The 25,158-nt window shown below is 51.1% G+C and overlaps 11 protein-coding genes across 11 annotated transcripts; 5 read left to right on the top strand and 6 right to left on the bottom strand.

The window, feature by feature from the left end:
• Nucleotides 1-447: 447 nt before the first annotated feature.
• Nucleotides 448-1,409, bottom strand: LAESUDRAFT_267815 (uncharacterized protein). Its single transcript, XM_040901787.1, has 2 exons — nucleotides 1,315-1,409; nucleotides 448-1,247 (listed from the first exon to the last, which is right to left on the bottom strand). The coding sequence occupies exon 2, from the start codon at nucleotides 1,194-1,196 to the stop codon at nucleotides 570-572; it is 627 nt and encodes a 208-aa protein (XP_040769129.1). The 5' UTR covers nucleotides 1,197-1,247; nucleotides 1,315-1,409; the 3' UTR covers nucleotides 448-569.
• Nucleotides 1,410-3,090: 1,681 nt separating this feature from the next.
• LAESUDRAFT_809332 (nagb/rpia/CoA transferase-like protein) lies at nucleotides 3,091-5,095 on the top strand. The gene is made up of 8 exons (XM_040914134.1): nucleotides 3,091-3,267; nucleotides 3,327-3,384; nucleotides 3,441-3,580; nucleotides 3,644-3,763; nucleotides 3,816-3,922; nucleotides 3,980-4,192; nucleotides 4,245-4,487; nucleotides 4,542-5,095. The coding sequence occupies exons 1-8, from the start codon at nucleotides 3,196-3,198 to the stop codon at nucleotides 4,630-4,632; spliced, it is 1,044 nt and encodes a 347-aa protein (XP_040769130.1). The 5' UTR covers nucleotides 3,091-3,195; the 3' UTR covers nucleotides 4,633-5,095.
• A 510-nt stretch (nucleotides 5,096-5,605) lies between these two features.
• LAESUDRAFT_740907 (uncharacterized protein) lies at nucleotides 5,606-6,259 on the top strand (the record flags this gene model as incomplete). The annotated part of the gene is made up of 6 exons (XM_040911112.1): nucleotides 5,606-5,622; nucleotides 5,677-5,719; nucleotides 5,775-5,786; nucleotides 5,841-5,929; nucleotides 5,988-6,010; nucleotides 6,069-6,259. The coding sequence occupies 6 exons, from the start codon at nucleotides 5,606-5,608 to the stop codon at nucleotides 6,122-6,124; spliced, it is 240 nt and encodes a 79-aa protein (XP_040769131.1). The 3' UTR covers nucleotides 6,125-6,259.
• A 1,664-nt stretch (nucleotides 6,260-7,923) lies between these two features.
• On the top strand, nucleotides 7,924-8,956 carry LAESUDRAFT_734259 (RNase P/MRP, p29 subunit; the record flags this gene model as incomplete). The annotated part of the gene is made up of 4 exons (XM_040910495.1): nucleotides 7,924-8,237; nucleotides 8,291-8,469; nucleotides 8,536-8,637; nucleotides 8,691-8,956. 4 exons carry the CDS (start codon nucleotides 7,924-7,926, stop codon nucleotides 8,954-8,956), a joined length of 861 nt encoding a protein of 286 aa, XP_040769132.1.
• Nucleotides 8,957-9,072: 116 nt separating this feature from the next.
• LAESUDRAFT_671324 (cyclin-like protein) lies at nucleotides 9,073-10,816 on the bottom strand. The gene is made up of 7 exons (XM_040905457.1): nucleotides 10,565-10,816; nucleotides 10,408-10,489; nucleotides 10,213-10,344; nucleotides 9,993-10,162; nucleotides 9,703-9,941; nucleotides 9,571-9,650; nucleotides 9,073-9,516 (listed from the first exon to the last, which is right to left on the bottom strand). Exons 1-7 carry the CDS (start codon nucleotides 10,732-10,734, stop codon nucleotides 9,316-9,318), a joined length of 1,074 nt encoding a protein of 357 aa, XP_040769133.1. The 5' UTR covers nucleotides 10,735-10,816; the 3' UTR covers nucleotides 9,073-9,315.
• A 2,322-nt stretch (nucleotides 10,817-13,138) lies between these two features.
• Nucleotides 13,139-13,918, bottom strand: LAESUDRAFT_671327 (uncharacterized protein). Its single transcript, XM_040905458.1, has 3 exons — nucleotides 13,719-13,918; nucleotides 13,545-13,659; nucleotides 13,139-13,489 (listed from the first exon to the last, which is right to left on the bottom strand). The coding sequence occupies exons 1-3, from the start codon at nucleotides 13,728-13,730 to the stop codon at nucleotides 13,365-13,367; spliced, it is 252 nt and encodes an 83-aa protein (XP_040769134.1). The 5' UTR covers nucleotides 13,731-13,918; the 3' UTR covers nucleotides 13,139-13,364.
• A 720-nt stretch (nucleotides 13,919-14,638) lies between these two features.
• On the bottom strand, nucleotides 14,639-15,440 carry LAESUDRAFT_692200 (uncharacterized protein). Its single transcript, XM_040906116.1, has 3 exons — nucleotides 15,032-15,440; nucleotides 14,803-14,978; nucleotides 14,639-14,750 (listed from the first exon to the last, which is right to left on the bottom strand). Exons 1-3 carry the CDS (start codon nucleotides 15,363-15,365, stop codon nucleotides 14,700-14,702), a joined length of 561 nt encoding a protein of 186 aa, XP_040769135.1. The 5' UTR covers nucleotides 15,366-15,440; the 3' UTR covers nucleotides 14,639-14,699.
• A 19-nt stretch (nucleotides 15,441-15,459) lies between these two features.
• LAESUDRAFT_809336 (RWD-domain-containing protein) lies at nucleotides 15,460-16,556 on the top strand (the record flags this gene model as incomplete). The annotated part of the gene is made up of 7 exons (XM_040914135.1): nucleotides 15,460-15,516; nucleotides 15,569-15,602; nucleotides 15,656-15,721; nucleotides 15,776-15,906; nucleotides 15,970-16,104; nucleotides 16,161-16,335; nucleotides 16,402-16,556. The coding sequence occupies exons 1-7, from the start codon at nucleotides 15,484-15,486 to the stop codon at nucleotides 16,554-16,556; spliced, it is 729 nt and encodes a 242-aa protein (XP_040769136.1). The 5' UTR covers nucleotides 15,460-15,483.
• Nucleotides 16,557-16,633: 77 nt separating this feature from the next.
• Nucleotides 16,634-18,383, bottom strand: LAESUDRAFT_642497 (AB-hydrolase YheT; the record flags this gene model as incomplete). Its single annotated transcript, XM_040903732.1, has 8 exons — nucleotides 16,634-17,300; nucleotides 17,325-17,353; nucleotides 17,408-17,613; nucleotides 17,678-17,779; nucleotides 17,832-17,917; nucleotides 17,971-18,003; nucleotides 18,061-18,129; nucleotides 18,181-18,383. 8 exons carry the CDS (start codon nucleotides 18,381-18,383, stop codon nucleotides 16,634-16,636), a joined length of 1,395 nt encoding a protein of 464 aa, XP_040769137.1.
• Nucleotides 18,384-18,732: 349 nt separating this feature from the next.
• LAESUDRAFT_734264 (uncharacterized protein) lies at nucleotides 18,733-21,390 on the bottom strand (the record flags this gene model as incomplete). Its single annotated transcript, XM_040910496.1, has 8 exons — nucleotides 18,733-19,106; nucleotides 19,158-19,487; nucleotides 19,551-19,823; nucleotides 19,882-20,454; nucleotides 20,507-20,728; nucleotides 20,790-20,966; nucleotides 21,027-21,188; nucleotides 21,252-21,390. The coding sequence occupies 8 exons, from the start codon at nucleotides 21,388-21,390 to the stop codon at nucleotides 18,733-18,735; spliced, it is 2,250 nt and encodes a 749-aa protein (XP_040769138.1).
• Nucleotides 21,391-23,202: 1,812 nt separating this feature from the next.
• Nucleotides 23,203-24,928, top strand: LAESUDRAFT_268223 (uncharacterized protein). The gene is made up of 12 exons (XM_040901788.1): nucleotides 23,203-23,272; nucleotides 23,328-23,467; nucleotides 23,523-23,621; nucleotides 23,673-23,728; nucleotides 23,785-23,857; nucleotides 23,913-23,922; nucleotides 23,973-24,099; nucleotides 24,157-24,317; nucleotides 24,368-24,394; nucleotides 24,454-24,587; nucleotides 24,640-24,730; nucleotides 24,785-24,928. The coding sequence occupies exons 2-12, from the start codon at nucleotides 23,405-23,407 to the stop codon at nucleotides 24,847-24,849; spliced, it is 906 nt and encodes a 301-aa protein (XP_040769139.1). The 5' UTR covers nucleotides 23,203-23,272; nucleotides 23,328-23,404; the 3' UTR covers nucleotides 24,850-24,928.
• The last annotated feature ends 230 nt before the right edge of the window (nucleotides 24,929-25,158 follow it).

Raw genomic sequence — 25,158 nt, forward strand, 5'->3', positions numbered from 1 at the left:
ACACGGGAGGGCAAACTAAACCGTCGGCGCTATGCTCAGTGCCAAATGCTTCTGTTTTTGTGTTATCGATTTAGCATGCTAAGGAGGATACATTATGATATTAGTGGTCAGCGCAGTATGCTACGATCATGATTGGCTTATACACGGGTGCCATGACGAAAACTGCCGATGAATACATAACAGAGCGAAAACGATGTGCCAGGTATGAAATGCGAAGACACGAAACAAATGGCACTGATAATGTAGGTGCTAGTGGAATGGAGAGTCAATCTATGCAGTTACTACCACATTATACATATGTTTTGCCAGAGCACAGGAATGAATGATGTCGGGTTGAACGGTAGGGGAGTACGGATAGCGAAGGCTGAGCATTAAGGTAGATGATTAAAGCGTGAGTAACATGCGTTTTGATGGGCAGGCTCGAATAAGATAGCGATCTGCACGCGCGCACATGCATGGCCTCCGGTCGAGCTCTTCTCTCCGGACGGTCATGATCGACGCGTGCGCAATTTTGGGAACCGCCGTAGCGGAGCGAAATTCTTGGTGACGACAACAAGAGCAGTCCCGAATCAGGGCCGAGGTTCGCGTTCGAGCTTGAATGCGATGCGATTATCTCCAGCAGCCCGAAAAAGCTGGCGATAATGGACAGGGCCGAAGATCTCAGTGAGCTGCGCCTCATGAGAGTGAACCCACTCGACCGGAGGCAAAGCCCGGATCGTCCTCTCCACGCAACCTCCTGAAACCTGCTCTTCCTTCACCAAAACGACCATGCCAGTAAGCAGGCACTGTATCAAATGCAACAAGTCCCCAATGGCGAGAACGGTATGGCGCATGCCGGGGAAAAGCGCGCTGTGGAAAACCATCTCCCACTGCACACGTCTCTCGCGAGAGAAGAAAGAGGACGCATTGACGGGCATCTGGAGTCGGAGATTGGGGCTGCGCGGAAGACCGGAAGGCGAACGGTATGGTGAGGGGCATTCGATGTCGAACAGGAGCCGCGCATCCGGGGGAGTGACGTCCTTCCATCCCATATTTTGCACGAGCTGGGCTCGAATGGCAAGCATCCAACGACGCGCCCGCGCGTAATTGGTACCCAAGGCCTCCGCAGTGGTGAGGGGAATGCCGGTGCGGCGCGCCCACTCGTCCATGTGCGCGATATCATTGCTGAACACCAATTGTGGTGGCGCACCAGACATTTCGGAATGATAGCAGTGGTGAATGCAGAGCTTTCGTCCGGACGTCGACGACTAGAGGAATGAGATTGCCGCCGTTTCGTCATGCCTAGGGAGGATATATACACGAGAGGGTACTTACCCGGAAGGCAAATGCGCCTGGCGTCTTCCAGCACTTAGCAGTGTGGATCAGCGTTTAGCGTGCTAAGGCGGACACGTTCCGCGGAGTCGAGGAACGAGATCAGCCACGAAGAGAGGATGTTACAGCCTCGAGGAGGATGGAGGAGGGAGGGACAGGCCGGACGTGCCTTTATGAAGTCGGACAGACGGGCGTTGCGCCAAAGCGGCCATAATTGGGCCTGGCGATCGCAACGGGTGGCGGCCTCATTGGGTTTGTGCGACGTTCCGACGCGGCAAAGACACGAAACGTGTTTCGATGAGCAAAGGGTGCAATTTTGGTACAGAAGTGCGTCGAGATCGAGCCAAAAGCAGAGCTATCTTTTGGCACAAATCCCACGCTGCTTCCGCCTGACGTTTGTCCCCTGCCTCGGTGCGCCTGCCCTGAATCCTCTTCTCACACACCCGCTTCCCATTATAGGCCAGCTTTGAGGCGCAATTCTCTCCCGAGCTCTAATATGCAGACGTGACTAGTTGTCAGCCTTCTCGCGCTGTGCGGTCGTGCTTTAGTATGTCGGCTTAGTCCATTGCATCACTTCCCGAACTTTCATTTTACACGTCTGGGACTTGGGCTGGACAGAACACCTGCGCTCATACAGAACGCCCGCGACATGGCAACGGACAAATTTGCAACGCAGATACCCGCCGCCGGGGACAACGCCAACCAAGAAAGGAAACATGCATGCCATAATCGTCAATTTAGTCCCGGAATTATCTAGACGCCCGTCATCCTCCATAAAAAAGATTCGGGAGCGATGTGAGAAAGCAAGGTGCAATTTTGATGACATTTACAGTGTACGCGTTATTTGGAAATCTCTATATAAGGAGGTCCTTTGCTACGTTTAATCCCGCTTTCGCCGCGCAAGGTGCGACAGTGTCGGACAGACTATGCCACCGCTCGGATCAGTCCTGGCAAGTCATGCCTTCAAGCTTCAGCCCTCAAAGCCTCAGGTCTGACAGTTCTGGCCAGGGCTCGATTTTGAGTCGTCGCAACGGCCCTTCACAATGGCCGACCAGAAGGGTAACTGAAGCCTCGGTTATACGCTGAGGCACGTCAACGTCCCAACGCTACTTTGCAGTATCCTTTGCCGGAGCTGTCGCCGTAATCGAGGTGTATTTGGAACAAGCGAATAGAAGTGATGCTGTAACTGCCTCGAACAAGCGACCCTGTACGCTGAGAAGGGCCCGGCCATCATCGATGGACCACGCTCGAGCCTTCACTTTCGCCTAAGAAACGACCACGAACAGTGGCGTCATAGCGGGCGATCAGCGGCATCGACATCATGTTGGTATCGTTCGCGACCGGCGAGGCAGGCAACTGCAGCACATCGCCATGTGACTCTGGATATGATGAACTATATAGTTCATTTTATGTAGAAAGCCTGCGTCGGAAGATGGCACCCAAAATCATCATCAGCAATGACACAAAATCCTGTTGGGGTCGTACTGGGCTGCATGCGACCAATCGCGAAATTCGAACAGTTCTCGGTTCTGTTGTGGGAAGTCCCTTCACTTTTGCGACTAGTCCTCGTGAGACAGTGATCTTTACGCCTAAGCTTGGTTCATTTGAGCATGAGCGTAGTGGACTCTGCAAATGAACTCGTCTGTATTGGATCGGATCGGTAGTCGAGACTGTCGAGTTTGTAATTGAGCTATGAGGTTCGCGGACATTTGAGCCATGATTGAATTGATGATTAACTTCCCGGAGCGCCCGTTCGGTCAAGTCATGTGACTCGCCGCAGACTCGCTTCGACTTCGACTTCCTGCTCGTCGCTTGCGGTGGTCCAGTTGTGCATTCAAATCGTGGCGTATTCGCTCCTGCGTCTTTCCACCCTTGCACCGTGTCATGGCTGAAGCAGACAGTAATGATAAGTTCGACATCTATGCCACCTCTCAGCACTTCCTCGAGGATGATAAAGTGCGCCGATTTGATATGATATATCCGAGCATCAACTTAGCAGTCCTGTATCCGCCAAGATATCGCCCCCCCTCGCTGCAATACTGGCCCTGACAGAGTCCATAGCAAAGTCCAATGGTGAGCAAGCATCTTGCCGCGTTTCACGCCCGAAAAGTTGAGAATGGCCTATCAAGCGGGTACCATGTTTGAGCTTGTCCAAGCCCTCAACGACGACGCCGAAATTCTCAAACAGAGATCTGCCAATCCTATCAGTCTGAACGCTGGTTGCGAGCTGTTCATTGCCTTTGTGACGTTATTTCCTCACGAATCGGACGTAAGTTCTCGCCTGCGGAGCGTACCTGTTTCCGTCTGATAGATATCGCGATATGCATTACAGAGCTTCTCGGAGTTGAAGACCGAGCTAGTGAAGCAGGGTCAAAAATATGCCGCAGAAGCAATCACCTTTCGGGACAGAATTGCTGAGCTTTCTCTCGGATTTATTAAGGACGACTCGGTGGTACGCAGGTCCTCGCACGGGCTCCGGATAAGCACTGAGTCTCATCCCGCAGATTCTCACCCACTCGTATTCACGTGTAGTCATGAAAACCTTGCTCCACGCACACAAGACAAAACGAATATCCGTCTACGTTACGGAGGCACGGCCTCGTGGCCTAGGGTGCGCTGAGTGGCATGTTTTCTGATGGGCTGTGCCCTGATGTGACGCATCTGATAGCATGAAGACATACGAGGCATTGACTGCTGCTGGCATACCCTGCACCGTTGTCCTTGACTCAGCCGTAGCTTATGTAATGGATCAAGTAGATTTCGTCCTAGTTGGGTCAGAGGCGGTCGTCGAGAGCGGCGGCTTAATCAACGCCGTTGGCAGCAACCAGATCGCGATTATCGCAAAGGCTGCCAATAAACCATTTTACGCGCTAGCCGAGAGGTGAGTTCAAAGCTGGTGTATCACACGCCGTCTGACTGGTGCATTCCCGTAGCTACAAATTTCACCGTCTTTTCCCCCTATCACAATATGATCTGCCTACACACAATCCGACCATCTTGTCCTTCCCAGCGCTGCCACAGCCATCTGCAGATAGCGAGAGTGCCCGAAGCCGCCCAACTGTTCCGTCATCTGCCGCAAGTGGCGTTCCGGCACGGACGAAAACGCTGCCGCCCCCGACCGAAATGAAGATGAATGCGGAACAAATTGCACGGAATCCTGGCGTGGACTATACCAGGTACGCAAATTGTCGCTATCGGAAAGGTCATGCTCTCACCGTTGCCGTGAGCAGACCTGACCTGATATCACTTGTTTTCTCGGATGTTGGGATACTGACACCGGAAGGCGTGAGTCAGTACCTAGTCGGTATGTTCGCCGGGTAAGGTCGAACGAGTAGGCGTTTCTCCAATCCTATTCGCGGCAAGATCGCCACGCGCGATAGAGTTAGCGATAAACTTCTGCATCAGGTAACCCAAGCCCGACTGAATATTGTCCCCGGACACGTGCACGATCGTCAGTTCCGGCCAGGTTGTTCGGGCGACAGCGCGCACAGGTGAAGGCTATTCCGATAGACAGCGCATGCATGTTGGCAGACGTGTGCGACCGTTTGCTGGGCACACAATATACATTCTCGTATACACTCCCTTGGTCTTGGCTATGTTTATCGATGGCGTTCCAACGCAGCATATGGCACGCAGCAAGCATGGCCGTAGCTACCCTTTGTCTAACCCATCATGAACCATGAATCTCGCCTAGACAGTTCATCCCCACCTATGAATTGCCTCTGCGTCATCCGTTAGATCATTTGAATAGGGGAAGGTCCTCGATCGCTACGGAAGATGTCATGACCTGGATAAGATTCGTGTCTCTCTCCGTCTGTCTGGGCCTGAGCATGATCGATAGCTCTGCAGAGCGGATCTCACCAACACGCGTGCGATACCGGCCCCTGCCGTCTGCAGCTCCATATTATCCTGAGTTGTGCCGAATATGCATTGCAATTAACGTTTTAGCTTTAGCGTGCCGGAGCCCAATTGCGGGTTCAAGACCAGATGTTTATTCAGGGAAACGCGGTGACGACGTCCGATCAACCTCCTTCATCTAACGCCGAAAAATGAACCTTGTGGGTTTGTCTCAAACACTTGACTGCACCCTCGGCATCTTGATATGCTGAAAAAGCGAACTCGTGTGCACGGTCCGATCCATTGATGTTATCGACATCCGTCGCGGGGGTCTATACTGCGACTGGATAGGACGCAGAGGCCGGATCTTTTCAACGCTGCTGCCGGACTATAAATTGTGAGCATTTCATGCCTATCATACATCCACACCCCTTAGCCCCCCTCTGCACTCATCGTCATGTGTTTCTTTCGACGGTGAACACAACGTTTTCACTCACTTTGAAGACGGTTTCTAATACCCCTGCTCAGTGTTCGTAATCACTATAAGCGCTGCGGGCATTACATCGATTTGGTGTGTTGCACTACAAGCTGGTCCTTCATTCCTATGCTGACTATTGAATTTCCAGCCCGATGAAGAGGTCGTCACAGTGGTTCCGACGGATTTCAATGTGTCAACTCACTTTCACATGCAGGTCAAATGCCAAGACCGTTTCTGCAAGTTCAGCACCGCCCACCCCGAGGACTGTGTCCCTCCGGAATGTACCAAGACTTGTTGGCAATAGTACGCCTTTGTTACCGATGTGCTTACTCCCTTTGACATGGATTGGCGCCTACTCTAGTCACCAATTCCCACAACAGTACAGTTAGTGATAACCCCTCGGAGCGCATAGCCCACTACTCACGCCATGGATGCTCTTCAGCTCCTGTTATAGACACCTATTGCCCCGTCTGTGTTGAGACTGGCGTCACCAACTGAACGTCCACGATCGACTGATGTTCTGTTGTGTGAATTCTTCCACTAAGTCTGTGACGGCCATAGTGTACTGCTCGGAACTGTAGAGTAATCAATCACGATCTTGAACGTAAAGCTAGTGTATTTGGTTAAATTTACCTCGGATATGCTGCAGGAACAGAATTAGTCATATCAGACAGAAAACGTGCGAGGGATTGCATAACAAACGCAAGCAGGAAGCAATTCTACGCTGTGACGGAATGATAAGGACATGAGCGCATACTAAGCGGCCGTACGTACGCAACTCCACCCGTGACTGTGCAATCAGATAGCCAGCAGTTTATCAGGAAACCTCCCATGAGCGAAGGTCCGACCGCCCATGAGGCTGTTGGATCCGTCGCAACGGCGCTGATGACAAGACGTGCCGGTCAGTGAGCAGCTCGAGCCGGAAGGCTCAAGGACGTGGTGAATTCGGTTGTTGTAGCCGCCTGATTTACGCAACCCTTTTCAAGGACGTTATCCAACATGATAAGGTGTATGGGAGCGAAGAGCAGATGAGTAATCCGTAGAAGGCAAGGCAATGCGAAAGACGCGCGCTAAGAAGCTGGCCGAAATTTATCAACCGAGATCTTCTTTCCTAGCATCATTTCCTCGTCAACGCCCACTACTGACAAGTGCGCAGCGCTCCGAAGGCATCCCCGTCGATCTATTACGAGCAGCTATACCTTCCAGTGCATCTTGATAGCATTGCAAAAGTGGCAGTCATTGCATCACGATCATTTGCGCTATTAGCAAGTGCCTATCGTGGCTGCGTGAGTAAGCAACGCGAAAAATTCTTCCCATGCAGGTCGATGGCTTGCATTTACAACGCTCGAGACCAACAGGTTGTAGACGATAAACCAGCAAGCGATTGAGAGGTCCGGAAGTCGCAAATACGTCCGAAATACTGTCAGATGATGCAGGCGATAAGGAGGATAAATGTGTGCGGTCAGCCGCTGCGGTTTGGGAGAATGCAATCAAAGGGGCCAATTTCATGTGTCTGCTGCGGTCAACAAGGACGTGCTAATGGGGAACCTAGAGAAACAGACCGAAACTGGCGAGACACCAGGAAATAGCATAGTTCTATGCATTGATGAGTTGAAGTCATTGTGGGAATTGTTTCACTGGCAACGTCGGTATGTGTGGCGTGAAGAGCGTTGACTTCACGACTTGAAAATAGTATGAAACAGAAAACCGGCGATTGGGTTCTGCAAGTATCATGGTCCATTAGCTCATGATACCTCAACAAGACCCTGACAACAGACACAAACCGCGCATACCGCGGTATACAAATAAATGTTTAAAAAAAAATAACAGACACAGCCGACATTGAAGCAGCGTCGACGTTGTACATACCATTGAGTTTGGTCACTACTAGAGTCACAACTTGCCGTGCGGGAAGGGCGTAAAGGCACGCAGTTGAACAAATTACTAATTGACGAGCGGTTGAGCGGTCAACGAGTTGGCTATCTGGTAAGATTGCGTCATAAAAGATGAAGGTTCATAAATTTGTTATTATGAAGGACAACCGCGATTTACCCGGGTGGAAAATATGCACGATGGAACGCCCTGGCGCTTGCTGACGAAAAGATATTTGATCTTACGTATTGGCGGCGATCACGCTGATTCTTCCACAATTCTACCGCCTTTGATCAATTTGTTGTCTTTCACGTGCGCGTGGCCCTCTTCCGTCTCATCCTTCCAAGCTCGCCCAACAATCATGCAGGCAGAAATGCATCTTGCTTCGCAACTGCACGACATCTACACCGAGACCCCGCCCCTCAATGCAAGCTTACATCTGTTCCATTCTACCTGCTAGGCTGATTGACGCATCACAGAACCGGCGGGTGAAACTGAGCAGTGCAACACCCTTTACACCCACTTACGTCAAGGATCATATAGCCAGATCCGCAGATCGCGAGTTTTTGTATAAGAGCCGGGTTTTAACACGCCAGGTGGTACTCGAGGATCGTGTCCAAATCAAGCAGGAACGGGAAGCGCAACGACTTAAGCGGAAGGCGAGAAGAGACGCTGCCATCTCCTCTGCTCGGTATAAGCGGCAGAACAGCCTATGGCATCTCAGTCCAGCGGAAACCAGGTGCGATGATCCTTGTCGGAAATGACATCTGCACCTAACCTGATTTGTCTCAGATTTGAACTGTTTCTCCCGTTGCACTCTTTGTGGATGGGTTACATGTCCGAGCTTCTTGCGCTGCCTCCTGCACCCTCAACCCCAATTAACAGCCAAGCCGCTAGCATGGCGGCACCGAGCGCCGCATCAATGCATGCGAAGCTCGTTAAAGCCGATTTTAATGGCTCTCTCTTGACTGGTGTGTGTCCAGTCCGTCTTGACAAAAATCTCAACCTAAATGTAGGGATGGTCATCTCGCACATAGTGCGGCAAAGCAAGAACCCGTGCCTTGTAGGTCTATCGGGCATTGTCGTTCATGAGACAGAGAACTCCTTCAAAGTGGTCACTAAGAAAGATCAGCTGAAACGTTCGTGACCTTATCGTTCATTTCCAACGGATCATCCTGACCCTGACATCTAGTGATCCCGAAGCAAAATTCTATCTTCACCTTCGCTGTCCCACTGTTTGCCGCATCCTCCACTGCCTCCATTTCGTCATCCGCTGCAAACACCGGCGGCGCTGCGTCGGATTCGGCCGAAGGTTGTGCCAGCGCTAATGCGAAGGCCATCCCTACAGTCCTTGATCTGCCTCACATAGAGTTCGAACTCTACGGAAATCAGTTTTGTTACCGCGCTGTTGAGCGAGCGGGTCGTAAATTCAAGCCCAAAGAAACAATAGAGTTGTAAAGGCCCGTTCGACGGCATCCGCATCCTATTCCTCTTAGGCAACATCGCACCGCCAAGTCAACCTAACTCATGGGCATCATTGCGTCTCCTCTCGGTCCGGGTTGCGAAAGGTGGATCTCCTAGCTGTAGCCTCTTCTTTCGTTTTCTTAACGACATGAACGTGCGACCAGAACACCGGGTATCCGTATGCACGTCACTTTGAGGACGATAGTGGACCATACGTCAGGTCCATTCTAAATACAAACATGATGGAGCGAACATCGGCACAAAAACACATGATACAACTATTGGCGCGAACGTCTTACGACTAGCCAAATGTTCGGTACTTAGCTGCTGCGTTCTGTGGGCTCGTCAATGGATTACTTTGGTGAATTGATAACGGATCTCCATGCTTTCGGCTGCGGCTTGCCTGGCGTACTCCCGCCATGTGATGAGGTGGGAGTCTGATTAGCGCCACAATGGCCATTTGAGGAAACGGATGGCTGAGAAGCCGATTTCGAGTCATAATTGAAAGTGGTATATAGTCTCTCCCTAGTGGCCGAAATCGCAGGAGGAGGTATCTTACAATTTCCGTCAGAACGGCATGAAATAAGATGTACGATTTGATATCTTACTGCAGCCACCGAAACCAGATGAGAAGCAGAATGTTGAAGATCTTGAGCTGCGTAGAACTCCAGTATAATATTCAAAGTTTCTGACAAAGAATACAATTACAATCCACATCATCTTGACGCGGATGGACTCACCTGCAACACCAGCTAGATCTACCTCATTAAACTCAAAGTAATCCACGGCGAACCGAGAAGCCTCTGGAGATGAGAGATTGTGCGAGGGCGGGGTTGGCAACGAAGCAGATGGAGCAGGTGATGCTATCCGGACATCTAGAGATGGCGATTGAGGGCCCTCGATGATATGCTGGGCAAGTATGTAACATGCGGCTGCAATAATGCGTGGTGGATGTAGTATACAGAGCGGGGTCCTGGTTCTAGTGGATATCAGTGAAAAATGGTTCCGGAGAAGTTGCGTCCTGCATTACGTGTCGTTTGCGATTGTCCATGCGCATTCTTCTAGTTCTTCGCTCTCCTGTCTGGTGTTGAAGAGATCGACGAGCTCCGCATGTGGGCTGTCGACCACAAAATCGAAGCATAGAGCTTCCAACAGGACTTCTTCCGTGGCCAGTATAGCTTGCTGGTACATTTCCAATTCCTGCATCACGTTCTTCAGAATGGCATCAACGACTCCGTCAAGTTCCATACCTTGTTATCATCCGAAATCTCAGCAATATCTATCTTCGAAACCTTCGAATAGAACACTTTTGCGACGTCTCGTAACTTTCGACCACATTCTTCGGTCTTTGTAGCAAGGAAAACGCATGACGCAGCAACATCCTGATTATAAGATCGATGAGCATATGTGAAGACGGCGGAGTGCAGAACATTTTTGGACCGAACTTGTCGATGGTAGTCTTCCATGGAATACCGCATGTAGAATCTATGGAACCATGTGGCGGCCGTGTACATTGCGGAGATGGGCCTGACGAGAATGAAGCAAGGCATCAGTCCGTCCCACGAGGTCGGGTGTATGGGAGTCGTAGATAGTGAGGCTCACAGCTGCAGGGAAACTCCTAGTCGAAAGAGAAATTCAACTCCTCTTGCTCTATCGTACAATTCCCTCTCTCGTGGGATCGCCGACGTCGTGTGGCTCGGGGTGTATTGTAGGGCGGAAACCGGGAACAACCATTGAGAGGAAGACGATGATAGAAATTTTGTCGCTCCCATTCCTGAGCGCGTGATGTAGAGACCAAATGCGAGTCTTTGTGGTTTTTTTCCGAGGTGATTGACGGAGGTGGTAGTGGAAAACTGTAGAGTTGGATCGACGCCACCACTCTGAGCGCACTTCTACGTTTCACGTGCCTAACGCGAGGCGATCGAGATTTCGATCTGTCGTGTGCTTGCCATTGGTTATGGCCAACCCACTGAACATACCGTGGAAAAATACAATAGGCATCGTTTCAACGTCTGAACTGCAGAATACTAAGTATATTCATTCTATACACAATATGGCGCGACAAGCACAACATCGGCCTGCGTATCCTGTAGTCATGATTGGCTAGTAGTACAGCCTGCTTCGTTGTCGAACCTACTATGCACATTGATTTGGGGGGGAAAGTAGGTCTAATGAGTACTAATCGCGAAGACGCTTTAGGGGATTGCTCTAGAACCAACATCTAGCCATTATTTCCACATACTCTACAGATCATCCGTGGTACGCTGGCGATGGTGGTCAATTCATGATGTCCTCAGTTTGAGCATTCTTTTGCTATGCGCATTCCGGTCTCTTCCTCTTGGCCGTAGGATCATTTGAGAATAAATTTCAGCCACGAATCGGTGGGCAGTTGACTTGACTTCTTCGTCGGGCGCAAAATCAGTATTTCGGGCTGTCAACAGCTTTCAATGAAAGACGCTACGACAGCAAATAAGCAAAAAGTTATTATTGCTCCTCGCACTCCAATCAGAGTCGGAAGGCTTGATGCGTCCCGTCATTGCAATCTTCGCGGGTCTCAGGCGCCTTGATCTTCAAAGAACTTCTTCAGCTCAGGAAATCCATTTTTACACGAGAGGAAAGTCAGACAGGTTCATTGTCGTTGAGCAGAACTGTTGTCACTAAATGGCCGTAATTTGCGGCGGTACTTCTAGACCAGGAAGACGGAATGGCTGTGATGGACGTTCAGCACATACCTTAGGTATCGCTCAGCCTCCGTATACCCGATCCTGATAAATATGGGAGGGCCTTAAGGATTTCAGAACGTCCGATATGATCTGAGATGACATCTATAGCAGATGCTTCCCAGGCCAGGAGGCCACGGCAGGCGTGGTCATCACAAAGTCTTTATGGACGCGGACTTACCGTTGGAAGAGGCTCCATATACCCAGCCGTCATACATAGTCTGCAGGAAATAGTGAGCCTTCTGAAGAGAACGCATTTAAATCACGTTAAGTTCTCGCGGTGCTTCGACTTTGCATAGTCATCTGGGCGCGTAAGCTATGGACGGATCCCGCGCATAAGGAGCGCACTAAAGGTTCTGGCCATCTTTCGAAACATACCTTCCTGCATCTGACGAATCGTTCTGCATCCTTGGGGTAGCATCCAGGGGGGGTTGCACGAAGTCTACGACGGGCGACTCCGCAATCACCCCGTTCGCAGATGCGGACTCGACAGTTCAGTTGATCTGTCACGGAGTTACTGCGGCCCATCATGTTGTGCGTTGAAAGCATACTCTGCCGTATCCGGAAGTACATGGTGCACGATGAGCTGAGTAGTCTTTGATGGGCATTCTCGGATACTATGAGCGAACCTACATGGTGGAAGACGTGAAATTAGAGTCGATCTAGATGGTATCATAGATGCGACTCATCGACACATGCAGGCCGCTTTGCAGAGCATGCGGCATGCAAAAACGAACTGCTAGGTGTGACGAAGAGTTCGTTTGTTCGAACATTACTATTCGGTAAGACGGATGGCGCACGTTCCTGCATAACTGAATGCCACTGAGAAATATTGTTGTATGTGAATGATGAGATGTCTGCTTACAACTATGGACGTTTTCCTCAGAGCATGCACGGATGATCTTCCTGTTCTCTAGTCAGTCGGGAAGACTAATAACAGGTGTGATGAGTTTTAGAGATTGAAAGGACAGAGGGTGCTCGAGGACTCAAAGGCATGGCAGGTAAAAGTGGAAACTCTTCATAGAATTCAGCGCCGATCATCGGAAAAAGCTGTTATATCAGTGTCTGTGAGAATCGTCTTGAGTGATGTTGAGAACGGAGAGGCCGTAGCGGTCGGGGATGCACTAGATCGGATGTGCACTGGCACTTCATGGCCTACCCGTGCTATGGACGTGCTATCCGGGACACTATAGCAAAGTCATAGCAATGATCATCTGTCTTAGGCAAAAAGCACTTCTGCAACGAAAGCTTGTCGCACAGAAACAGAAGACGTTCTGATCGGGTGTAGCCTGCACGAACGCGCACCATCAACGCCGCTCAATAAAACGGCGAAATAAAGCCATAGCGATTCACTATCAAAAGACGGTCGAAAAGATCTGGCAACAAAACATGAGAACATCCACAAGGCACTTATCTGTACGCACCGCTTGAAGGAACCGTACGTTGGGTGACGCGCCCGCGGGTCATGCCATCGACGTGTCATATTCAGCTGGGCTGCTCGAGCCCTAAAAGAAACATACAGCATATTACTAAGAGGTGCGCGTACAGGTAGCATTTATCAGAAGCATAGGATACGCAATAGGTTATACAATACGACTAAATCGTCCACTTGAGCGGTCGGAATCCAATGGATCATAGCTGCGAACGTTTTCTTGAGAGGTTTCTTCAAGAGAGGACGAGATTCAGGAGCAGCTCAGGGCTCCAGTCCTTTCGCGCATAACACAATCTGCACATTTTGTCTCGCTCATACGAATAGGGTTTCGCTGAGGAGAAGTCATCACCCGCACACAAGAAGGTGACTTGCAGCCTGCGAAGCCCATATGATGAGCCCGGAGGATACACCCTAGTGTCACAACACGCACCCGTTGGATGAACATGCCTTCGACTAAAGAGACAGTTTGTTTGAAGGCAGTCCTGTCGACGAGTGCTCATGGGAATGAAATGTTGACACTCCAGATGGAATCTTCCGTCGATAACCTGTATGGTTGCCGGTATTAGCACATTACTGCATGAATCATGGATTAGCGGGGACGAACGTTATGACACATCTTCAGGTAAATAGTACGTAGGCAGCTGGGACCAGGCAGAGAAAGATGACGAGTGTGGATCCATGACGACTCTGAGGGGCATATATAGCTCCCGCATGGCAGTGCAACGCACGTCGCCCGACGGAGGGCATGACAGTTTCATTGCGCTGTCGAGTTGCATGTTGTCCGCATTCTCCATTAAGTCGGCTGGACCTGCAAGGCGAGGCTTGGGGCCTCTCCCAAATGGTGTGCAGAGAAAGGTGCAAACCAAGCACGGCACGACAGTTTAGGGAATAGTCAATCAAAAAATGTTGAATGATTCGCCGGATTTCCCAGCAACGGCGAGTGTGACGTGCGGGTTCGGTGTTTCGAGGTATCGGCGTTGAGTGCTCCAATTCAAACGTTCTATGAACCCCGCACCGCTGCGCACCCGGAGCTCGGCGGGCAAGTCATATAGGGTAGGAACGTCCGCCAATGTCACCTTCTAGCTTCTTTACGAATGCCTGAAAATGAGCAGCGCGAGCTCTACCGGGGCAATGCGCCGTGAACAACACTACCACGCACGCCACGAGGCTCTAGGCGTGGCAAACGCATGTCCGCCAGAGATGATAATTCTGGGCCTGCGCAACATGTCAAATACGGGACTAACCTGTCCCGTCCGGAGGCGCTGTGCAGGAGGGCAGACACCAATCAGCAATGGAGGGACTCGCCTTGCTTTGTAGGGTTATCCCGTTATTCGCTTTGCAACGGGGTCCAATCGCCGGGGACTCTTTGCACTGGCGAAAGCAAACTGCCCTTGCAGTTTTCTTGTCACCGTTTCTTCACAGTATGGTCTGTGTTAAAGCTCTTCACTCGGGAGCTATGCGTTGGGGCAGCGAGGTCGATCCTACCCGACTTCAGACCCCGACCTTCCAGCACGCACAATAATAGTTGACGGCATGCACATTGCAGACAGTGAAGAAAACAAGAGCAATGCAAAGTAGGATATTTTCATGATCCACGAGCACGGATCTCGTTTACCAATTTCACCTTCTTCCTCACCTGCGAAAGACGCCCATGAATACATCCAAATGTCGGATTGCGGGAAACGCACCTCATGGGCAAATCGTCTTCTCCAGCGCTCACTTTTGAGACGTCTACGTTTGACACCTTTCTTCTCGTGTCTCTGCACCAGTCTGAGTTCCCTGGCAACCGCATTTGCAGACATAATCCTCCTCAAGGCGGTAAACGCAGCGCCAACTTCATGGTTGTGTACCGCAACGCTGCGACCTGGTTACGATTGTTGTAGCATGACAGGTTGGTTGATTCCATCACAGACATACCGGTATAGGGATTATCAGGCTTCTGGAGATTTTGCACGACGCTTGCTTCCCGTTTCTTCCACTTTTCTTCCGCGTTGTCGCCAGCCCCATTCGTTATGTTTTTCCCCGTCTGCACCAGGAACCCCCATACCTGTGCGCTGTTACTTTGTGGGGTAGAGCTCGAATGAATATCGCCCAAGGGTTTCAACCGGATCGACTGCGCAGCGGCGCTACTATCTGGAGTGCTTGTCTCGTCGGAGTAAAAGCGGATGCCAGCAGCCAGACGCGGTACAGAGGCTGAGACACTCCAAGTCGACTTGATAGCAGTTGATGCGCACCGCCGTAACGCGAACATAGTTGAGCGGTTGGACGCAGTCGGTGGCTCTCGCGCGGGCCACGACAGCGGACCCCGGTCATCCCTGCTCAAGCCACGCGATTCGCGATCAGTGTCCGCACCTTTCACTGCGTCGGCCATGTCTGACGAAGTCCTTGCCGAGGAGTTCGAGGTACCTCGTCAGGACACGCGATGATCAATTCCATTGTCTGATGTTGCTGCAGGTGCTCGAATCGATCTATCCTACCGAGCTCACGAGTGCGTTCGACCCGCACGCTGTCCCTTTTTGTCAAGCTGAGACTCATGCGAAGAGTTATCGGAAAGGTCGGTGCGCATAGATATCGAACCAGAAGAACCCAATGAGAGCGAGGATGAATGTACGTCGCAATGTTCGTTCACTCACGGTGAGCGTGCTCTCACTAGCGCTATAGTGAAACTCGCCCTCGAAGTGCAATATACCGAAGGCTATCCGGATGTACTACCAGAACTGTCCTTGGAAGCTGTGGAAGGAAGCATAGAAGATGGAGAAGTCGATGATTTGCTCGATGATCTGCGCAGGGTGGTGAGTTGATAAGTCCATGTAGAGTCCTCATCGAAATAATGAGGAATCTGTCACAACGGCCAGGGAGAAGAAAACCTTGGGATGGCAATGACGTTTGCGCTTGTCACTCATCTGAGGGATGAGTTGTCTGCGCTCATAAAGCTTCGAGCTGAACATAGAAAGCAGGACGAAACGGAGAAAGAACGACAAGCGATAGAGGTGATTTATTGTGGTCACTTGACGATGTATTTAATCTATCTTATGGGATACATAAGGCAGAGGAGGTCCGGACGCGAGGCACGCCTATAACAGTGGAGTCGTTCAAGGCGTGGAAGGCTGAATTCGACAAAGAGTTGGCGATCAAGAAAGCACGCGAGGAGGAGGAAAAACTCAAAGGAATGGCTCCAAAAGAAAGGGAAGAATACAAGAGACTGGCCACGCGTCTCACAGGTGTGTTCCGACCCTATTGCTCACCGCATTCTGAGGGTTACTTGCTGATCGGACGTCTTTGCGAAGGCCGGCAGTTATTCGAGCGTGACAGGAATCTCGCGATCTCGGATGAAAACCTCGATGAAGAGGGCGTCGTATCTGTCGATATCAGCCAATACGACAGGACTACCGTACAAGAGGAGGAGGAAGAGTCGCAAGTGCCATTTAGCGACAGTGACTGACGTGCAATTTGTAATACGACTGTATACGTATGTCTGATCCACGCTGTAGCAATGATATCTCTATCTTCTATCCTAGATCACAAACCAGCAAGCAGTCCTTCTTCTCCCTCGACTCCGATGATATGCCCGCCACCCTCAACTACTTTGCATCCAATGTCATCTCGGCCAATCTCCTTCAGGAAGCCATCCACTACATGTGAAGGCTTCACTTGCCTATTATCTGCAACCAAGTCCTCTCCGACTGCTCTCAACCACTCCAACACAGGCTTCCTGACCCAACGTCGGATTTCTCCGGTATCACTTGCTTTCTCGAACCAGCCCAAATGACCGCCTTCCTGCGTAACAGCAAACGCGACGCATGGGTTCCCTCCGGCTTCCACGGGTAATACTCGCACAATAGGATCATCTTCTGAGTTGATAGCGAGGAACGGTACGCGGACATGCGGCAGCATTCTATGACTTGATGCCCATGCATAGTATTCCCAAGCCGACGGGAAGGGAAACGGCGGTGAGGAACCACCAGCAACGCAAGTTACCTTGCTATCAAACTCCGATAGAAGCATGTATTTCGTCTGCAGCACTTCAGTGACAGCATCGGCAAGGGGGGCATGACCAAACTTGGCTATCTGATCTGCGTGTCGCGTTACGAGTGTCTGTAGATTGCGAGCCATGGCTTTGGAGTATATATTCCTGTAGAACCACCGGTCTTCAAGGCTGGCAGAACACATTTGAGTGGCAATGTGACTTCTACAGCCGGAGCACACTCACCATCGAGCGTTCTTGACAAGATCCCACGGCTAAATGAGTCTGTAAGAGAGCCATTTGGATGAACGAAGAGCTGTTCGACCCACACAAGCAACAGCGCAACCGGCCAGGAGCCGACTTCGTTCCCCTTCCTCGGCAAGATATCGTGTGAGCACATTCGCGCCGAGGGAGAATCCGATGCCTAACAAGGGGGCTCGCGGATAGCGATTGGCGATGTGCAGAACGGCAACGCGTATGTCATCGGTATGCCCAGCGGAATATAGCTGAGGGCTTGTAATTGGAACGCCAGCACCTATTAAGGATGAGAATGCCTCAATTGAGAGGCACAGCTATTGATGCGAATAAAATTGACTGACAACCACGGAAGTTTACGACGATTCCTCGGTATCCTAGACCGCCTTCCTCTACCGGGGTACACGCTGGAGCCAATATTGCTCGCACATATGATTCATGGGAACCTGCAAGCATGCATTGAGGATCTGCAGGAGCTGATGATGGGAGCAACGGTACCGCCTGTCAAACCGTGCAGGACAACCACAATGGGAGTATCATCTTGCAACGTGCGTTCATCTGCGGGTGGTGTTGTGTCCAACCCTCTGTAAGACGGCGTTCAGAGGTGTGCTGAGCAAATAGCGTTCAAGAGACTGACATTGTACCACCATCTAATGTCCGCAACAGCGTCCTATCGCAACTGGGTGAGCCAATCGGTTGCTCCCATGCGACTTGAACCTGCCTCTACCTGTCATATTCTACCTTGTCCACTTTCGAGAAGTCTCCGACAACGGCATAAGCAGTTTGCAAATGGCCGCTAAAGAACAAGGCCGTATTCAGTTGTGATAACAGCGAAGACAGTTGTGACAGTACTCGCTTGAATAACCACCACGGCGGCAAGAACTCTTCGTTCAGACTAGGGCATCGTGTCTCCACGAAGGTTTGCAACGACTCTTGGCCAAGCTGATGTGAGCTCGAAGAGGATTTCACCGAGAGGACAGCAGATGATGGTGCGAAATGCAATCTAGGGATTCGATGCACTGCGGTGAAAATGCTCTCAATCGGACCCATGTCACTCGGCGAGTAGTCTGACACGCGCTCGAACAGCAGGAAGCAGTGAGATACAACCGAGGACCGCTCCGAGTCGCTACGCCTTCGTACCGCATCTATAAGGGACCGATCGCGCGAGGCAGAAGATCTTTATTGAGGGTTTGTATAATCACAGGGATGTGGAAGCATCGTCAGATGCCGACAACAGACAATACTCCTTATTGTTACGACCGGTGATCGTACAAAAAAGACAATTACTGACTACCCGATGACAGAATACATCGAACGCTCGGCGGGAATCCAATCTACAATCCTAGATTTAGATCTATACGGGTAGAAAATACAATCCGCAGCTGAGACTACTCGCGAATCAAGCGAAGGCCTCCAGAGCCCTCTTGGCAGCAGCACTCAGCATCCTTGCACCGCCATCCCTGTTGGCAGCAGCAGTCTCGAGAAGCTCCTTGGTGCACAACTTCATCCTCGCAACATCATCAACTCTGTCCGGACTCACAACGCCTTTCCTGCCCAATTGACCGAGAAGTGCACACACATTGGCGCTGATCTCAACCGCAAAATTATTATCGGTATTCTTGAGCACCACCACGAGCATGTCCAATGCGCTGTGTAGGTCTGCAACTGGGGAGCCGTCTGACGATATGGCAGACGCCGGCTGAGAGAGAGACAGGGTGGAACGAATAACCTCGCTCGGCAAAGGGTTGAGGATAGCGTCAAGCACCATTGTACCTAGTCAACAAGAGGTTAGTCGCGATGCTCAAATCATGAGGAGCAACATACCGCCGTTAATGTGCATGCTGAGAAGAGACAAAGCCACCACGCCTTCATTGATGAGGATCGGATACCGTTTGCTCCGCCCAATCAGCCGTGCCAGGGCAGAGGCAGTTGCAGGAGTTGCAACGACTGCCATGGCTTTCTGCCGTTTCGCCTTGCCATCCTTGGACACCACGTCGTTCGACCAAAGAGCCTTGATGACGTTGACGAGTACACGCGTGCCCTCGCTCTTTACGGCAATTGAATCCGAACGGCGGACTAGTGCGAGGATCTGATCCATGCCCGACAGTGCCGGACTGCCCGAAGGCGGTGCAATTAGGGCTAACGCATTCTCGGCTGTGATCGAGAAGAGCACAGGTTACGTCAGAAAATGAAGGCAACGAGGCAGTGCATCCTGACCATCCCCATTGCACATGTGTTTGGCTGTGCCAATTGCAGACACTTGCACCAACTCTGCGATGTCCGCCTTCTCTCCCCAGACTTGAGAGGATGCTAGCTTCTGTATGATCTGTGCTTTACCCAACGCGGTTCTGTTCCCGGCCGACTGGGCGAGGTGCTTCAATAGTCCAACTACACCATGCTTTACCTTGATATCGGTGTCAGGTTCGAGGATCGTAGCCAAATCGGGTGCGAGAGAGATCGGCGGCTGTATGAGTGCAGTCGAGTGAGCGTCTGCAGTAGTACTTTCAGGTCAGGATGAGCTTTCATCTAGCTGAACATGACAACTCGCCTCGCCGTGCAAGGTTACCCAAGCTGAGCGTTGCGCAGATGATCAAATCGTCCCTATTTGTCTCCTTCGGATCCTTGTGCGCACGTATCCATTGCACCATAGTGTTGATGAACTCTCCTCCAGGTTTGGCGGGATCTGAATCATCCCACAGAATGTCCGCATTCTTATCTTCTCCAGCAGTTTCTACCACCGCTTTCACGATGGCCGCTTTGCAAATAGCAAATTTCTTCTCCATCGCTGCTCGCTCAGCGGAAGGTTCCGAAGACCAATATGGTGGGTAATCAGCCTTATCCACGAATGTGAGCATAGTCGCCAAGCATGGAACGCCTCCATGTTCGGCAGGGAACGTCAGCCCTCGTGCAAGGGAGAGCCGTACATCCTCCACGTCCAGACAGAGAGATTCCAACACGCCGCACACCTCTTCCAATAGATCGTAATCTGCTTGCACTAAGGAACGACGGGCTGGCGACGCAGCGAACAAAGGTGGAGCACTTGGATAGGGTGGAACGAATGCCTGTAGTGGTCGGGCCAGGAATGGGAGTGCATCTGGCCCGAAGAGTGATCGCGACTGGGCTGGACATACGCGTTAACTCAGTACGCGCGGAATGCTAGATAGAAGGCTGACCATTCTCCTCCCCGTCGTCACGCAGCTCAGAGATTGCCCTCCAAGCCCAGTTCGACAAACCACTTCGCAGGTTCCATGACTCCAGAATGTCTTCTTCAGTTTGTAGATCGGGACCCAAGAAGACGTGCGAGGAAAGCCACGACCCAGGAGGATAGATAGCCATCGACAACTTAAGAATGGTCATAGCGGCCTCTAATGAAATGAGCCGGAACTTCACCGCCTCTGCATAGGAAGCACAAGTCGAATCAAATCAATGGCTATTTCCCAATTAGATATCCCATACCGTATCCAATGCTGACATTGAGCAGGAATCCGATCGAAGTTTTGACAACTTTCAAGTCCTGCATGGACAGAGCCATGGGTCCTGCGAAATCAGAGGGCACTCTGTCCGCATAACCTTCCAGCAAAGTGACCACCGTTTGCGGGAATCCGGCCTCTAGCAGATGACCTCTATTTTCATCTAATGGCGGATCGTAATCTGGTTATGACATCGTCGCGACCGCCAATCGGACGGACTTGCCGTGGTCCATACACAGGTTTGCGCCAACCCGGAGGATCTCAAACATCGCTGACTTGTGCGATGCATCAGTAACACCAGCACCGTCCGAGCCGATAGCGCTCTTTATAAGAGAAGTAAGCGTTTGCGGGAGGAGCGTCTTCCCTAATGCTGTTTGCTGTTGAACTACAGGAAGACGCACAACTTAAATGTACATCATGATCATTAAAGGAGCAACTCGACGCTGACCATCCTTGACCCGGAGGTCATCAGCCAGTTTCTGCGTTGTTCGCTGGATCTCCAGCCATTGATCGGGCTGGTTGAGCGGCAGACGAGCTAGGAGGTCGCCAAGCTGAGATGCAAGAGCGAGTTTCGAATTATCGTTCATCTGACACGACAAAAATGCGACCGTCACACCGGAAGCAGAGAGAGGAGACAAAGAGCAAGCAGATGTCCCGCGGTAGTACAAGAAGGTTTAACCTGCGAATTGAGGTCTGTAAACGATCGAATAAAGCGCCTGGCCAGTATAATCTCCGATACGTGGGCGCTTAAGCTCAAGGCGCTCTTCCCCCAGTCTCAGAGTCCGATTTCTGTTGTTATGCTAAAGGCATCATCATATACCGCTTCTCAGTCGAATCCTACGGCTCGGGATTGTTCGTCTCCAGTGAATGTTCTCATATTCTAATTCTTGGGCGGGTTCAATTAATCTTGCTGCACTGTTGGCACTACGGCCAAGCACGGGAGACAATGCCCCTCAGATAATCCTACCTTATATGCTTCTTTGATTTTCCCAGTACCTTCCGGGCTTTTTCAATAGTGTAAAGGGACTTTGAGAATTCGAGGGTACCTTGATCGTAACCCGCTCCGGATTGAATCCAATTGGCATACGAGACCTTGCATCGGCTGGGACGCCATATAGTCATCAGTATCCTGAGGGCCGCTCATACTGCCTCGTTGAAGCATCCCCTAACTTAACTTCTTGGAATGGATACTGGTCTTCTTTCATTCAAATCAGCTTGCATGCTTACCCGGGGCGTCGATGACGCTGTCGTGCTGGTTGAGAATGCGGGCTTCAAGCTCATAGAAAAAGCCACACTATAGCCACTCTTCGGAATGCAACTAAACGATGCTGGTCTCCGACCGACGCGTGAAGTACTTTGCACTTAGGCACGTGATCGTGTTGTGCCTACTTAGCTCCGTCCAGTTTTACAGTGCTTTCTTCGTCAGTGCTTTCTGAGCGTGCTTCTGCAAATGTTTGCAGCAACTCATCCACAGCTTTACCGAAACATTCTTCTTCCTATACGGTCAGAACCGTGAACGGCGGCCGTTGTAGCACCGGCTCGGCTGATCCGGTGTGCGTGATGTAGAGGTGGACCTCACGAGGTCGACGCAATCGTAACTATCACTGTCAAAATCCAATCCTTATTAAGTGGCAGTGTTGTGGACACGTTCCAAGTGCCGGTGGATTGCTTGAACAGCGCAGCCACCTGCCCTTCGCTCGTCAAGGTTCACTTTTCGTTCACGTGAAGTCATTATGGCGAACATCTGCAGTTGGAGCGGAAGCTCTGCGAGTGCGTATTGTATACCTTGCGGGGAGTGGCCGCGCTCATGATGTCCGTTGAGCGCGTTCGTGCCGTTGCGACTCTTTCTATGAAAGCCCAGGCATCGAAATCCTTATTAGGTATGATCCACTTCTATCATTTGAACAGGTTTCGACTCCGTGTTTCGATAGCAAAGCAACACTGGCTCCACCACGTTGCAACTTTGTCTCGTGCCTCAGCATTGATGTAGCTCCGGACTCCTTGCTTTCGAGTCACACGTTTCACCAGACAGAGATGGGGTACATCCTATACAACCCTCCTGGCTTAGATCAACGAGGTCTCTGCCTGCACATGACGGTGGGTGGCTTGTCATGCAGTTCGAACTTCATCATCCTCAGTCGCTGACGTCCTCCGGCCTATTGGCGGGCGCACGTTCGTAGTGCTAAACTTATCAGACGACCGCTGAAATTCCAGTACTAGCCGGGTTATGAAAGTGTACGCCGCAGAGTCAGCAGTGGGCGGCTGGTCCTATGGTCCTAAAGAGCAAGGTTGTCCCAGCACGTGATTACAGGCGCGCGGAATTGGCGCGGAGGGGTGCGCCCATCGTGCCCGACAAGGCAACCGCCTGTAAACCGCTGACAATGACTTGCCTATCCAAGCGATATTTTCTCCATCTCTGTCCCGCTCGCTGTACATAAGCAGCTCGGCGAAGGTGCCGTAGCTCTTGGTGTACGTATAAATTCATCGTCTCTGCGTTCTGTCGCTTATTGTCTTTCTCTCGCAGCTTCGGTTCACTTTTACGGTCTACGTCCCACAGACTCATCTCTTGTTTCACCTTTGAACTATTTACAAGCGTCTGAAATGTCTCTCGCGTCAGTACCGAGGCGCGTTGTGAAGAAAGTCCTGGCCGTTGAGACCCCCGAGGTGAATTGCTCATACTATGTGAAAGAGATGCTAAAGTTTATGATATTGAGCACAGGGTGAGGGTGCTCTAGTCAGGCGTTCAATAGGCACCCCAAAGCTCCGGAATCTCACTCCATTTCTGATGCTCGATCATTTCAATGTAGCGCCAGGCGCGGTAGGAACACTTAAAGTTGCTTCAAGGCGTCAATTCTGACAGCTCGTGTAGGGTTTCCCTGACCATCCTCATCGCGGCCAAGCAACGGTGACATACATGCTGGAGGGGTTAGCTTCTGACCCAGTCGTGATGAAATTGGTTATTTAATGCTCCGCTCTTCCAGGAGCTTCCAACACGAGGATTCCGCAGGCCACAAGGGCAAGATTGTGGCCGGAGGCGTGCAATGGATGTGTGCTGTAAGCGCATGTCCTTTCTCTCTTGTACTAGCTCTCATAGCCATGCTCACCACAGGGTCGTGGCAGTGAGTTGTCTAGCATGCATATTAAAGCGCCAACTAACGTCAGTTGCAAGTCATCCATGCGGAAATGCCTGTGCATGGTCCGGGCCATCCCAACCCTCGCGGCCTTCAGCTTTGGATTGATCTTCCGAAGAGATACAAGATGGTTGAGCCCACATACCAGGAACTTGAACCTCATGAGTTCGTCACATTTCACGACACGTACCTGGCATCCACGTCTTGAAGTTCCATATATAGGATCCCTACTGCGTATCCCGAGGGTCCGGACGGCCCTGTTAGTATCAAAGTGATCAGCGGGAAAAGCCATGATGTTGAGTCTCCCGTCCGACCGCTCGGAGGCTGCTGGTACTTCCATGTCATTTTCGACAAGAAGGACACAACTATTTTCCAGGACATCCGTGAGTCCAGTTCACAGTGCGAATGTGAAAACGCTTATGTTGTGCTTCAGCGGCGGGATGGACGTCATTCATCTACAGTGAGCAAAATCCTTTGCAGTGAAGTCATACGTGTGTTGACAGTCCCGCACTACTCCAGGCTTGAAGGGCTCATTGAAGGTCGGCTCGGAGCCTAACGTGCACGAGGCTTTCCACACGCTCGTTCTTTCTGGTGATGCGAACGAAACGGGCGTACAGCTCACTGCGGCAGAGGACAATACTGAAGCTGTACTGGTGCGCGCGCAACCGGTCATTTCATGGCTGGATACTAAGCGAGGCTTCATAGATCGCTGGAGAGCCCCTGGATCAGACAGTCGTACAATACGGCCCATTCGTCATGACCAGTCGCGAAGAGATTCAGGCAACGTTCATTGACTGTGAGTGTACAGCGATTATCTAAGCATTTTCCCTCATGCTGAACGCATTGGAAGATCAACTCGGCCAGAATGGGTTTGAGAAAGCTCATACCTGGAAGAGCAAGATCGGTGGGCGGTAGATATCCATTCGTCCGGCACGGTCGCGAAGCTTAACCATTCTCTTGTACCAAAGCATCGATCTGAGGTCCCATGAATGCACATGCTTATGGTCCCTGTACTGTATCAAATAGATGACTTCCAATAAATTAGCCCTCTGTCATATCTTGTAAAGGTTTACTATCGGGGAAAGGACCGCTCGGAAAGAGCTTTCGAGGTCCTCGACCTGAGTTGCATGTCTCTCAATTCGTGCCATAGGCTGCCTCTACCGATCTCGCCTGTAGACACCGCCGAGGGACTGGCGCGAGGTGATGAGCCGTCTGTGTCTCGTG

The sequence above is a fragment of the Laetiporus sulphureus genome (assembly GCF_001632365.1).
Source record: "Laetiporus sulphureus 93-53 unplaced genomic scaffold LAESUscaffold_3, whole genome shotgun sequence".
In the NCBI taxonomy this organism is placed as follows: domain Eukaryota; kingdom Fungi; phylum Basidiomycota; class Agaricomycetes; order Polyporales; family Laetiporaceae; genus Laetiporus; species Laetiporus sulphureus.